Source organism: Xenopus tropicalis, chromosome 10 (assembly GCF_000004195.4).
Source record: "Xenopus tropicalis strain Nigerian chromosome 10, UCB_Xtro_10.0, whole genome shotgun sequence".
Classification (NCBI taxonomy): domain Eukaryota; kingdom Metazoa; phylum Chordata; class Amphibia; order Anura; family Pipidae; genus Xenopus; species Xenopus tropicalis.
In genome coordinates this window covers 44,546,801-44,561,015 of record NC_030686.2, presented here as the reverse complement: position 1 = coordinate 44,561,015, position 14,215 = coordinate 44,546,801, and the positions used below count along the sequence as shown (strand labels likewise).

At 48.7% G+C, this 14,215-nt stretch overlaps 1 protein-coding gene across 2 annotated transcripts; it reads right to left on the bottom strand.

Annotated features, from left to right (window-relative positions):
• Nucleotides 1-1,845: 1,845 nt before the first annotated feature.
• On the bottom strand, nucleotides 1,846-13,738 carry tsen54 (tRNA splicing endonuclease subunit 54). Of its 2 annotated transcripts, XM_031893953.1 has the most exons (11): nucleotides 13,534-13,738; nucleotides 11,542-11,706; nucleotides 10,307-10,370; nucleotides 9,883-9,966; nucleotides 9,550-9,648; nucleotides 8,910-8,962; nucleotides 6,946-7,032; nucleotides 5,689-6,380; nucleotides 5,058-5,118; nucleotides 4,245-4,367; nucleotides 1,846-2,234 (listed from the first exon to the last, which is right to left on the bottom strand). In XM_031893953.1, the coding sequence occupies exons 1-11, from the start codon at nucleotides 13,539-13,541 to the stop codon at nucleotides 2,084-2,086; spliced, it is 1,587 nt and encodes a 528-aa protein (XP_031749813.1). In that variant the 5' UTR covers nucleotides 13,542-13,738; the 3' UTR covers nucleotides 1,846-2,083.
• Between the last annotated feature and the right edge of the window lie 477 nt (nucleotides 13,739-14,215).

The window sequence follows — 14,215 nt, the reverse complement described above, 5'->3', positions numbered from 1 at the left end:
CTAATATCCTTATCATTTACAGTAGGGGGTACATTATCCCTTATAATACATGAGTGATACTCAGAGTTCCCTGTATAACTCAGCCTGCAGCCTTGTGCCTTTATATGGGGGGCACAGAACCCCTCAGTGACTGCTAATATCCTTATCATTTACAGTAGGGGGTACATTATCCCTTATAATACATGAGTGATACTCAGAGTTCCCTGTATAACTCAGCCTGCAGCCTTGTGCCTTTATATGGGCACAGAACCCCTCAATGACTGCTAATATCCTTATCATTTACAGTAGGGGGTACATTATCCCTTATAATACATGAGTGATACTCAGAGTTCCCTGTATAACTCAGGATGAAGCAGAGGGAATGTGGGAAATATGTGGGTTTATGTGCTGTTACAGACGACTCTCAGCCAGTTTGCTTGCTATTTCCCCACTCAGCCCCCCTATGTGTAGACACCAGGAAATTCAGGCACAGGAGGGAGTGGCGGGTAAAAACCTTTTATCTCAGCCAGAGGGTGGTTAATGAGGCTATTTTTTTGTTGACAAAACATTGGTCCCCCACCTTGAATGGCCCACTAATCTATCTGACCAATCAGATTCTAGCATTCTATTCATTATAAAGAAATGTAGATGCCCTTCTAACTCCTATTTGTGGAGGTGCTGATCTTCAGCCAGTTATTTACCCCAAAATCACGGCTGCCATTTATTAACCGCAATAAAGGAGTTTGTGCAGTTCTGTAGTATTGGAGAAGCACTCAGCAGGGATTGATCAAAAGGCAAACACATTCATCTTTGAAATGAAGGAAATTCTTGGAGGGTTGCTGGGAGTTGCTTCCATGCAGCCATGACAGCATTAGTGATGTTGGGGATCAGGCATGGCTCATAGTTGGGGTTCCAGTTCATCCCACAGGGGTTCAGTCAACTCCCATTGCCGCAAACCCATTCTGTAGGGACCTGGCTTTGTGCAGGGGGGTATAATTATGCCGAAACCCCTCTGTGGCTAAATCCTACAGTAACTGGCCACTTAGCTTTAAGGTCCCCATACACTGACAGCGACAATGCCAAGCGAGCGGATCTTCTCCCGATATCCCCACCTACGGGTGGGCGATAACGGGAGAATCTAAGCTAATTCGCTGGGGTCAAACGATCGAATTATAACGACGGGTATAGGCAAAGTCAGTTCGGGGACGGCATCAACGAGCCGATATGGTCCCCGATCCGACTAGATTTTCTAACCTGCCCGATCAATATCAAGCCAATTTAGGCCAGATATCGGTCGGGCAGGCCCGTCGGCAGTCCATTAGCTGCAGAATCTGTCTAAGGGACCCATATTGGCAGCTACTATCGACCCGTGTATGGGGACCTTTAAATGACAGCATTCCATTGTCATCCACCTAGGGGAACCCATGTGATTTTGCATGGTTTTGAGGTCAAAGACCTCCTGTCCCCCTCCATATACCGTTGAACTACACCTTACAGAATCCCAGCTGTTCCACGATAGCCTTTGGTAGTTGGTAGGAAGCTGCAAGATGTGTTTGAGACAGGGTTGGACTGGGCTGGCAGGAAAAACCTGGGGGGCCCCACTGACCCAGTCCCGCTCCCCTCCCGCCCAGGAACTGTCTGTGGGTGCTCCCCCCTCCATCTCTGATCACCTCCATAGAGGCAGCAGGCTGGCCATTAGAGCCGATACCTGTGGGGAAGCTTATTACTGGGGTGGGGGCGCCTGAGGTGAAAGCCCCGGTGCCCCCCGCACACCCCAGGCCGACACTGGTTTGGGATCTGAAGTCCAACAGCACCTGGATGATGGGACTGCAGTGCCCAAGTGATAATAAACAATTAACTGGGAGCTGTAGGGAATTGTAGGACACTTTAGCCCTATTTTATTTATAAGACACATTTGCTTCCTTTCTCCCAGTATTTCATAAAATAAATGCATTTACATTCTCTTCAAAACCAAAATTGTCCCGTTATTATTGTTATTGCTTGAGCAGTCGGACTGTGCAGCACATCTTGTACAAGGCATCGCCCCAGAGACTTCAGGGAGCAGCTTTATATACAGACGTTCCCCCCCACCCCGACGCCACCCTCAGGGGTACACGTCCACCGGGAGCTCAAAGTCCTTGAAAGAGTAAAAGGCAACTTCTCCATTGTCTACGAGGGCAAATATGAGCGGGACGTCCTTGCTCTGGTAGCCCAGCGACTTCACCGTCCCAAGGGAGGGCACCTGATCAGAAAAACTAGAGAGAGAGAGTATAATACAGTAGGGCTGCCATTAAGGTTGCCACCTGGCCAGTATAATACAGTAGGGCTGCCATTAAGGTTGCCACCTGGCTGGTATAACACAGTAGGGCTGCCATTAAGGTTGCCACCTGGCTGGTATAACACAGTAGGGCTGCCACTAAGGTTGCCACCTGGCTGGTATAACACAGTAGGGCTGCCACTAAGGTTGCCACCTGGCTGGTATAACACAGTAGGGCTGCCATTAAGGTTGCCACCTGGCTGGTATAACACAGTAGGGCTGCCATTAAGGTTGCCACCTGGCTGGTATAACACAGTAGGGCTGCCATTAAGGTTGCCACCTGGCTGGTATAACACAGTAGGGCTGCCATTAAGGTTGCCACCTGGCTGGTATAACACAGTAGGGCTGCCACCATGGTTGCCACCTGGCTGGTATAACACAGTAGGGCTGCCATTAAGGTTGCCACCTGGCTGGTATAACACAGTAGGGCTGCCATTAAGGTTGCCACCTGGCTGGTATAACACAGTAGGGCTGCCATTAAGGTTGCCACCTGGCTGGTATAACACAGTAGGGCTGCCATTAAGGTTGCCACCTGGCTGGTATAACACAGTAGGGCTGCCACAAGGTTGCCACCTGGCTGGTATAACACAGTAGGGCTGCCACAAGGTTGCCACCTGGCTGGTATAACACAGTAGGGCTGCCACTAAGGTTGCCACCTGGCTGGTATAACACAGTAGGGCTGCCATTAAGGTTGCCACCTGGCTGGTATAACACAGTAGGGCTGCCACTAAGGTTGCCACCTGGCTGGTATAACACAGTAGGGCTGCCACTAAGGTTGCCACCTGGCTGGTATAACACAGTAGGGCTGCCACTAAGGTTGCCACCTGGCTGGTATAACACAGTAGGGCTGCCACTAAGGTTGCCACCTGGCTGGTATAACACAGTAGGGCTGCCACTAAGGTTGCCACCTGGCCGGTATAACACAGTAGGGCTGCCACTTTTTTCTTCTCCCGATCCTCCATGGGCCCCGCCCCTTTTGCCATCACTCTGCTCCTTTGACACTGGGACCACCCCTTTTGTCACCATCCCCATTGCTGGCCGGTTTAGTTTTAAAACTTATAATATACTTTTAAAAAGGCGGAAACCCTGGCTGCCACTAATATGTAATCAGAGGTGTAACAATCAAAGAAGCAGACCCCATGGCAGCGGGGGGACCCAGGGGACAGAAAGGCCTGGATCGCAGGGTCTGCTGCTTAGGCTGATGGCAGACAAGGGTAGGGCAGATATTTTCAGCAATTCTCTCACGTTTTTATGCGTATATCGGCTACACGTGCCTGCACCCGAGCGTATCCCATTCATTCCGGTGCAGGCACATGTAGGAGGCGTAGGACGGTATTTTCAGCAAGCGCTTTTCCTCTTGCCGAAAATATCCGCCCTACACCTCATCTGCCATCAGCCTAATAAATCTCCACTCCATGCCGGCTCTCAGGTGGGAGAGTGAGCGGGGTGCGGGATTTATCTGCGGGTGAGTAGGGAGCAAGTCAGCATGGGGGGGGCGAGTGAGTCTACTTTGAGATTTTTTTGCAGGGGGGCCCAGCGCAGAGTAGTTACACCGCTGTATATAATGTATAATGAAAGGTAATACATTTATTATAGACTCACCACTGTACCTGAATTACTCTCTATTTTATGCACTGCTGGTCCTTGTTTCAAGCATTATAATACGTGGGAGCTCGAGCTCAGCATATTCTAATTCTAACTGGCCACTGGCCTGGCCTGCCTGCCATAACACTGAAGGCAAGTGAGCATTCATCCCCACAACCTACCCCCCACCTGGTTGCAAAGGTGGCCCCCCAACATGTGCCCCTCTCTAATAAAGGAGAGCACTATGACCATTCTACCGGTCATTACAAAGGAGGAACCAATATGGAAGCTTTGGAGCTGTCCCAGAGATACCCAGCGGGGTGAGTAGGAAGGTAAGTACCTCACTGCGCCCCTTTCCCCTTACCTGCGCACACACATCCGTGTATATGGCTTCCCTGGTCTGGATTTCTTGAACTCGGAGGCTCCGTCGGCCTGATACACATTAAAGCTAATCTGCGACTCGGCTTTCCTATAGCTCTGTGCCCAGCTGGAGATAGAGAGAGATAGATATGAGAGAGAGAGATAGATATGAGAGAGAGAGAGATAGATATGAGAGAGAGAGAGAGAGATAGATATGAGAGAGAGAGAGAGAGAGAAGGGTTTATTCATCTATTTAGGGTTGAACTATGGAAACTCTGGCAGGGAAACCTATGCTACATGTAGAGAACAGTACATTTGCCTTACATTTCACATTGCTGGCAGGTAAAGGGGTAGTTCACCTTTAAGTATGTTACTGAATGGCCAATTCTTAGCAACTTTTCAATTGGTCTTTATATTTTTTGATTTGTATAGTTTTGAATGATTTGCCTTCTTCTATTTCCAGGATTCAAATGGGGGTCACTGACCCCGGCAGTGAAACAACTATTGTTATTGTTACTTTTTATTCCTTATCTTTCTATTCAGTCCCTCTCCTATTCATATACCAGACTCTCATTCAAACCATTGCCTGGTTGCTAGGGCAATTTAGAAACTAGCAACCAAATAGGTGCTGAAATTCCAAACTGGAGAGTTGGACAACAAGCTAAATAATTTAAAAACACAATAAAAAATAAGAGTGAACATACACACCCCTATATAATACACTCCTTAGTGAGAGACGAGGTTCCTCAGGGATAATTTATATGATTGGCTTGTGGCAAACTGATCAACATTATGATAAATGTCCCCCTATACTCACCTCTCATAATCATCCAATAGGAATGACCGTTCCATCACACTGATCTGGTCCAGGACAGAGGCTGCAGAATGAAAAATATACATTTTAATGTAAAGGAAGATCCCAGCCAAAAGTCTGTATGACACTGTGCAGGTTATACAATAAAAGTCACTACGTTTGTCCAGGAGCAGTAACCTATAGCAACCAATCAGCAGGTAGAATTTACTGGTCACCTGTTTAAAAGCATACATCTTATTGGTTGCTATGAGTTACTGCTCCTGGGCAAACTTAATGCTAAGAACCAACCCTGTATTGATAGTAAGCTGCTGTATCAATTCCACAGTTATTCAGCATTCTCATCTTTTCCATTTTCTGCTTGTGGGCTGAAACCCGCCACCTGGATTATTCAGGCAGCAGGGCTAGCAGGTCATTAAGCACAATTAGAATATTTTATTGCGCAGCATTAAACTCAACACTGGTCTATCAATTGGACAGCAGAATGAGTTTGGGTCAGAGTTGATGGAAAACATAGGTGCCCGATGGATGTATAGACAGACTCAGGATCAATGAGTTTCTGTAAATAATGTTAAAAGGGGGCAATAGTCAGTTGAGAAGATACTATTATCACACACGATGGAGGCTAAAGATTCACCTGTAGTGTGGCTGGGCCCTGGCTTTAGCAGAGGAGTGACTGTACTCGCCCAGAGATGGGCAGGCCTCCTGTGTTTGTGGGAACGGCCCCTTTCCAGCTGGAGCTCCTTGTACTCCTTCCAGTTGGAACATTTTTGCACCTTGGGGTCGGAATTGATGCTGCTCTTGTACTTGCGCTCCCACTCCAGCTGCTCCCGCTCCCTCCTGGATAGCCTTTCCGGCCGCATATTCAGCTTGTGCATCCACCCTGATATGTCCGCCTCTCTGCCGGCTACATTCCCAGGAAGCAGCGAGGGTTCTGGGGCAGGTAAATGCACACAGGGGCGGTCAGAGCCACAGTTGGGAAGACAGATTTTAGAAAAATCCCAGCGGAAGGTCCTGGGTTCCGGCTTTGCCGAGCTTGGCGACGCCTCGGAAGCTTTGGAATTCCTACTGTCGGAACAAGCGCCGTTGGCTTGGGAATCCTGAGGTGGGGACAGGACAAGTACCTGTTGGGTCTCTGGCTTGTCATGGTGGGCTCCACTTGGTAACTGGCTACTGGTTAGTCCACTCGTATCCTGCTCACTTGCAGCAAGTGCTGAAGAGCACACAACTGACTTATCTGCGGATGAATGATCACTTGGAACTGCAGTAACCTGGGTTTCCTCTTCCTCCGTCCCTCTGGCCGTGTCTGGCTTCATTTTGTTTTCCAATCTAAAGGCCAAAAACACTTAAGTAAATTATATTCTCTATTAAAGCATATTTATCACACATCTTTTATAAGCATGGTGGTGCAATGGTTAGCACTGCTGCCTTGCAGTGCTTGGGTCCTGAGTTAAATTCCAGCCCCGGCAATACAAGGAGTGTTTAAGTGTAGGGGCAGGAACGAGGGGCATGCCCGACCGACATCTGTCCTGAAATTGGCCAAATATCGATTGGGCAGGTTAAAAGATTCAGTCAGATCGGTGACCACATCGGCTCGTGGATGCAGTCCCCGAACAGACTGCCCCATTGCCTGGGGCCAAACGATCGAATTAGCCTACATTTTCCCCAATATCGCCCACCCACAGGTGGGGATATCGGGTCGCTAAGCGAGCGGATCTTCACGTGTATGGCCACCTTAAGTCTTTTGTTCTTAATCCACTACTGGGCCATGTAAATCCCATCGGCATCCCAGCTATACAGGTACCTGCCAAAGGCCCAGCTGCTTAATCAGCCTAAGGAGAACCCATGTGTTTGTTTTCAATGGGACATAAATGAACAACATTTACACACTCACCCTGGGCTGGTGCTCCTCTTGCGCTTCCGATGAGGTCTAATAGAGTTCTCCAAATTTAGCTGCCTCTGATAGGGAGACTGAACAGAACTGTAGGAACAGATCAGAGAGGATGAGTAGGAGAGAGTGCAGGACAAGGGCAGGTGTAAAGCAGACCCTGTGACCGTGGGGGGGTCTATGTTACAAAAAAGTAACATATATATATATATATATATATATATATATATATACATACAGTGGCTTGCAAAAGTATTCGGCCCCCTTGAACTTTTCCACATTTTGTCACATTACAGCCACAAACATGAATCAATTTTATTGGAATTCCACGTGAAAGACCAATACAAAGTGGTGTACACGTGAGAAGTGGAACGAAAATCATACATGATTCCAAACATTTTTTACAAATAAATAACTGCAAAGTGGGGTGTGCGTAATTATTCAGCCCCCTTTGGTCCGAGTGCAGTCAGTTGCCCATAGACATTGCCTGATGAGTGCTAATGACTAAATAGAGTGCAACTGTGTGTAATCTAATGTCAGTACAAATACAGCTGCTCTGTGACGGCCTCAGAGGGTGTCTAAGAGAATATTGGGAGCAACAACACCATGAAGTCCAAAGAACACACCAGACAGGTCAGGGATAAAGTTATTGAGAAATTTAAAGCAGGCTTAGGCTACAAAAAGATTCCCAAAGCCTTGAACATCCCACGGAGCACTGTTCCACCGATCATTCAGAAATGGAAGGAGTATGGCACAACTGTAAACCTACCAAGACACGGCCGTCCCCCTAAACTCACAGGCCGAACAAGGAGAGCGCTGATCAGAAATGCAGCCAAGAGGCCCATGGTGACTCTGGGGGAGCTGCAGAGATCTACAGCTCAGGTGGGGGAATCTGTCCGACAACTATTAGTCGTGCACTGCACAAAGTTGGCCTTTATGGAAGAGTGGCAAGAAGAAAGCCATTGTTAACAGAAAACCATAAGAAGTCCCGTTTGCAGTTTGCCACAAGCCATGTGGGGGACACAGCAAACATGTGGAAGAAGGGGCTCTGGTCAGATGAGACCAAAATGGAACTTTTTGGCCAAAATGCAAAACGCTATGTGTGGCGGAAAACTAACACTGCACATCCCTCTGAATACACCATCCCCACTGTCACATATGGGGGGGCAGCTTCATGCTCTGGGGGTGCTTCTCTTCAGCAGGGACAGGGAAGCTGCTCAGAGTTGATGGGAAGATGGATGGAGCCAAATACAGGGCAATCTTGGAAGAAAACCTCTTGGAGTCTGCAAAAGACTTGAGACTGGGGCGGAGGTTCACCTTCCAGCAGGACAACGACCCTAAACCTAAAGCCAGGGCAACAATGGAATGGGTTAAACCCAAACATATCCATGTGTTAGAATGGCCCAGTCACAGTCCAGATCTAAATCCAATGGAGAATCTGTGGCAAGATCTGAAAACTGCTGTTCCCAAACGCTGTCCATCTAATCTGGCTGAGCTGGAGCTGTTTTGCAAAGAAGAATGGGCAAGGATTTCAGTCTGTAGATGTGCAAAGCTGGTAGAGACATACCCTAAAAGCCTGGCAGCTGGAATTGCAGCAAAAGGGGGTTCTACAAAGTATTGACTATTTAGTCATTAGCACTCATCAGGCAATGTCTATGGGCAACTGACTGCACTCGGACCAAAGGGGGCTGAATAATTACGCACACCCCACTTTGCAGTTATTTATTTGTAAAAAATGTTTGGAATCATGTATGATTTTCGTTCCACTTCTCACGTGTACACGCTTTGTATTGGTCTTTCACGTGGAATTCCAATAAAATTGATTCATGTTTGTGGCTGTAATGTGACAAAATGTGGAAAAGTTCAAGGGGGCCGAATACTTTTGCAAGCCACTGTAGTCTGAGAGAGGGAGGAGGATATAACATTACAGGGAGATGACAGAGCTAGAAGAACAGAAGTGGTAGTCTCACCTGGGGTCAAACCGGGTCACGATGTACCCCAACCTCTTTAAATGACTATAAACCTGAAAAGATGTGAGAATAAGTGTAACACTGTAAATCCTGAATATTTTCATTAACCCCGCAAACAATTCTATCATTCAATGTAAATAAAAACAACTGCAGCACTGTTATCTAGTATGCTGACATTACTCATTCTCTACTTGTGGGCTGATTCCAGAGTCCTGGTCAGGTAAAAAGACAGGGGTTAAATAGTACTTTTAGGGTCTCATTCTGTATGGTATTAAGAAAGGATACACCGTGATTGTTTGACTGATTTGTCCATCAGAGTTGGAGCATGTGGGGACAATCCAATCTTTAGCCCCCCTTCCCAAGCCAATTATACAATTACATTGGTTGCTCAGGAAAAGATCATAAGCAAAGAGCATCAAAAAACCAATGGTCCCTGTGTCCTGTGTATGTGAAACCCCTGTAATGGATCGCCCTCTGTTGGACATAAGAATCAACTGCAGCTAGAAAGGTATAAGCAGGGTAATGTGTAGCCAACTTAGCAGCACACTAGACTCTATAACAGATACAGGTATTCTCGCAAATTAAACAGAAATTCTAACAAGTTATTACTGGTTATAGAAGAAAATGTTATTGCACAAACCTGATAGTGCAAGACTGGGAATCTTTGGTCGCCAAGCAATCTCTCGTAAGCCTCCTGGACAGATAATAGTGAATCGTGGTAAAATAGCTGGACAGCACCCTAAAAAACAAGATAGTCATCAAAAAATGATGGAAAATGACACATCAACACATATACGGGACATCTATCAGAGAGATGTATATCTGGGAAAGGCTATTTTAATCACATCAAGTCAGTTATACAAAAATTAACTAAAAGTTGTTTCATGTTCAGTGACCCAATCAAATGTATTTGAAAGTGTATGTGAAATATTACAAGGGCGATATATTATTGGAAATTCTAGACGCTACTTACACATTCCAACAGGTACACTGCTTCTTCCGGCAAAAGGCATTGCTTCCCCTGGTGTGTAAAACCCATTGTCTGCCAGAACTTGCCCTGTACACACAAGAGATCATTAAACATTCACTGAAGGACAAACAATAACCCGGTGACCAGGTGATCAAACCACTAAAAGGGTCTAGCACTATGTTTTATTGCCGTTACCTGCCAGGGATTGTTTTCCCATTCACATGACTGGTTCCACCATAGGTGGCCCTGCATACAATACGTGGGGTGATGATTACCTGCGCAGGGAGTTCCATGGTGTTTCTATTCATGTGAATGGGAAGAGATCTGTGGGATTTTACTATTAAAAAAAGACCCATCTTGCATTTTCTAAGTCCATAAATGTTTAGTATATAATGTCCCTTTAAAGCTACACTGGGCCAGAACGTACCGCAGGGGATGTCAGTTCCACCAAATCTTCCTTTGGTCTCCATATGCCTTTCACCAGACTGCCCCTAGAAAACAAAAAAAGCAGCAGTGAGGTACAAGCCTGCTTCTAAAGGTCCCCATATACGGGCAAATCCGCTCACTTGGCAATGTCACCAAGCGAGCAGATCTTCTTCAGATATCCCCACCTACGGGTGGGCGATATCGGGAGAATCCACGATAATTCGATCGTTTGGCCCTGGGGGTATAGCAAAAGTCGGTCCAAGATACCACTAGATTTTCTAACCTGCCCGATCGAGATCTGGCCAATTTCAGGCCAGATATCGGTCGGGCAGGCCCATTGGTAGTGCCAATACACGGGCCGATAAGCTGCCGAATCTGTCTAAGGGACCAATATTGGCAGCTACAATCTGCCAGTGTATGGGTACCTTAAGCCTTTCCAATGATTTAATATGCAATGCCCAATAAGATAACAATGATAATGACACCAAAAGTGAAATCCCAACCCACCTCCAGGGGTACCTAGTCCTCGTTGTATAAACTTTGGGTCTATTGCTCCCTATTTTAAAGCTGGCATCCAGGGTCGGACTGGGGGGAGCAGAGCCCACCGGGGCTGCCACCCCAGAGACCCCCACAGTGGGGTCCAAGTCCAGGCCTGGCTGGCAGGAAGAGCGAGCGAGTCAGTAACCACAGAGGCAGCAATTTTTACCAAGGTCAAAATGGTGAAAGAATACATCCTGATGGGTTATGTGAGTAAAATGATCCAGTTCTAAAAGCTACCCGAAATGCTAGGGAGAGTAGATCAGCTGTTGTTCTAAGGCAGCCAGACAAAACATGGGGAAGAGAGGTAATTCCTGTTACTAATGAGGTATTTATAAACCAGGCACAGACAATACTAGTGCAAGCAAACAATACGGAGTTTAATCACTACCAGATAGCAACAATATATATATAAATAAATATATGTATATAGGCCAACATGTAACACCGCACTCACAGGTATTTAGTGAAAAGCAAAAAAGAAATTAATTGATTTAATAAATAGATTTTTTGCTTTTCACTAAAGACCCGTGAGTGCAGTGTTACACATTGTTCTATCATTTCCAGTAGACTCCTGCATCTAGGCATGTAACCTTATCAAATGAAGTGCACATAATTTGCTATATATATATATATATATATATATCCACCCTGAATATCCCTTTTCCCTACACATGGAGGGCACCCCTAAACACTCACAATCGCTCCACACGCTCCTCTTTTAGCAGCTCCCATTGCTCGGCGCGGCACAGCCGCAGCTTCTCGTTCTGAGCCTCGGAGCCGTCGGGCAGAAAGTCCTTTTGCCCATGGGAGCGCTGAGGGATGCTCTTCTCACGGCTCCTGGCGGCAAGCAGTTCCTCTGGGCTGTAGGGAAAGTAAACACTTTATTTGATGGGACATTTTATAGACATTGCCAGATAGATACACTACTTAACACTAGCGCCAGCAGTGCCAATAGTTATAAGGGCTTTGCTTAAATCCAGGACCCAATGGGCTATGTCATAATATCTGGGTTTATATGTCCTGTCCGCACGTCACTGATACCATAAGGTGCCCAGATCTTACTGACTTACGCCAAAGACACACGAGGCGATTAGTCGGTGCGACTGAGTTTTAATTAACTCAGTCGCGGCGACTAATTGCTGCGACTTTCTGCGCATAGAGTACAACTGCATCTCACCTATTAGATGCCGCAAATTATCAAAAAGTTGCGGCGACTAATCGCCCTGTGTGCCAGAGCCCTTAGGGTGAAGACACACAGAGCTACTAGTAGCAGCTACCTGTCACGGCTACTAAAATAGACAATGCTGATCATTTACTGATAATTGTCTCTATGTGTGTTTTAGGGCCGTGACAGACGGGGAGATTAGTCGCCCGCACCAAATCTCCCTTGTCGCGGGCGACTAATCTCCCCGAAATGCCATCCAACCAGCTAGAATGTAAATCGCCGGTGGGATAGCATACACAGTGCCAAAGTTTCCTCTCAAGGCAAATCGCCACGCCGCGTATGCCATCCCACCAGCGATGGCATTTGGGGGAGATTAGTCGCCCGCGACAAGGGAGATTTGTCACGGGCGACTAATCTCCCCGTCTGTAACGGCCCTTAGCAAAGGCAATTCTCAGTACTGCAGAAAAGTTAGCATTGTTGGATGGAGCACGCCAGGACGACTTTTTCAGTAAAAAATTATCCTTTATTTCTTGCTTCCATTAAAAACATATTGAGAAACTGAAACCCCCCCAGCTTAACGCGTTTCATGGCTCAACGCCACTTCATCAGAAGCTATAAGCAATTCTCAGTATTGTCAGGAGATTGGCAGGGGATTTTCTGATGTTTAGTAGCCGTGACGTGTAGCTGCTACTAAGTAGCTCTGTGTGTCTTCACCCTTAAGGTGGCCATACACAGTAAGATTTGTTTGTCTGGCGAGGTCACTAAACGAGCAATTCTTCCCCCAATACACTGCTAGGGGCCAATACGCTGCTAGGGGCCAATACGCTGCTAGGGGCCAATACGCTGCTAGGGGCCAATACGCTGCTAGGGGGCCAATACGCTGCTAGGGGGCCAATACGCTGCTAGGGGCCAATACGCTGCTAGGGGGCCAATACGCTGCTAGGGGGCCAATACGCTGCTAGGGGGCCAATACGCTGCTAGGGGGCCAATACGCTGCTAGGGGGCCAATACGCTGCTAGGGGCCAATACGCTGCTAGGGGGCCAATACGCTGCTAGGGGCCAATACGCTGCTAGGGGGCCAATACGCTGCTAGGGGGCCAATACGCTGCTAGGGGGCCAATACGCTGCTAGGGGGCCAATACGCTGCTAGGGGCCAATACGCTGCTAGGGGGCCAATACGCTGCTAGGGGGCCAATACGCTGCTAGGGGGCCAATACGCTGCTAGGGGCCAATACGCTGCTAGGGGCCAATACACTGCTAGGGGGCCAATACACTGCTAGGGGCCTCTACTGTAAGGCCACACACAGGGCAGTCATGTATATAAGGCAAACAGGTATATAATAAAGTTGTACAGTAACAGCACAAGGAGGAAAGGGCAATAAGCCCCCAGTATCCACCCTCCGACTGGGAACCCCCTACCCCTAACGCGCTGCCCCACTAACACTTCCAACGCGAGTGGCCGAGCGCGGTGCCGGTTTCAGGAAAGTCCGAGGCTTCTGCGGCCTAAGCGGCTCCGCACTCACCTGAGCATCGTGAGACCGGGCTGTGCGCCACATCCGAGCCGCTGTGCTTATAAGGCAGTCCCTGGGCGGGGGGGCAGCTGTGCCAGGGATAGAGAGCTGTGCCAGCCCCGGGATTCGTGTCTCTCAGGCCGGGACAGTGTGGGAACTGCCGGGACTCACAGGCTCAGCCCAGTGTGCACTCAGGGCACTTCCACCCCACGTGGGGCAGGACTCCCCCCCCAATACCCCGCCCCCCCCAGTATCCTGCCCCCCCAATACCCCGGGGCCCCCCAGTACCCTGCCCCCCCCAGTACCCTGCCCCCCAACACTCCGAGCCCCCCCCAGTACCCTGCCCCCCCCAATACCCCGGGGCCCCCCAATACCCTGCCCCCCCAACACTCCGGGCCCCCCCCCCCCCCAGTACCCTGCCCCCCCAACACTCCGGGCCCACCCAGTACCCTGCCCCCCCAACACTCCGGGCCCCCCCCCCAGTACCCTGCCCCCCCAACACTCCGGGCCCCCCCCCAGTACCCTGCCCCCCCAACACTCCGGGGCCCCCCCCCCAGTACCCTGCCCCCCCAACACTCCGGGCCCCCCCCAGTACCCTGCCCCCCCAACACTCCGGGCCCCCCCAGTACCCTGCCCCCCCAATACCCCGGGGCCCCCCAGTACCCTGCCCCCCCAACACTCCGGGCCCCCCCCA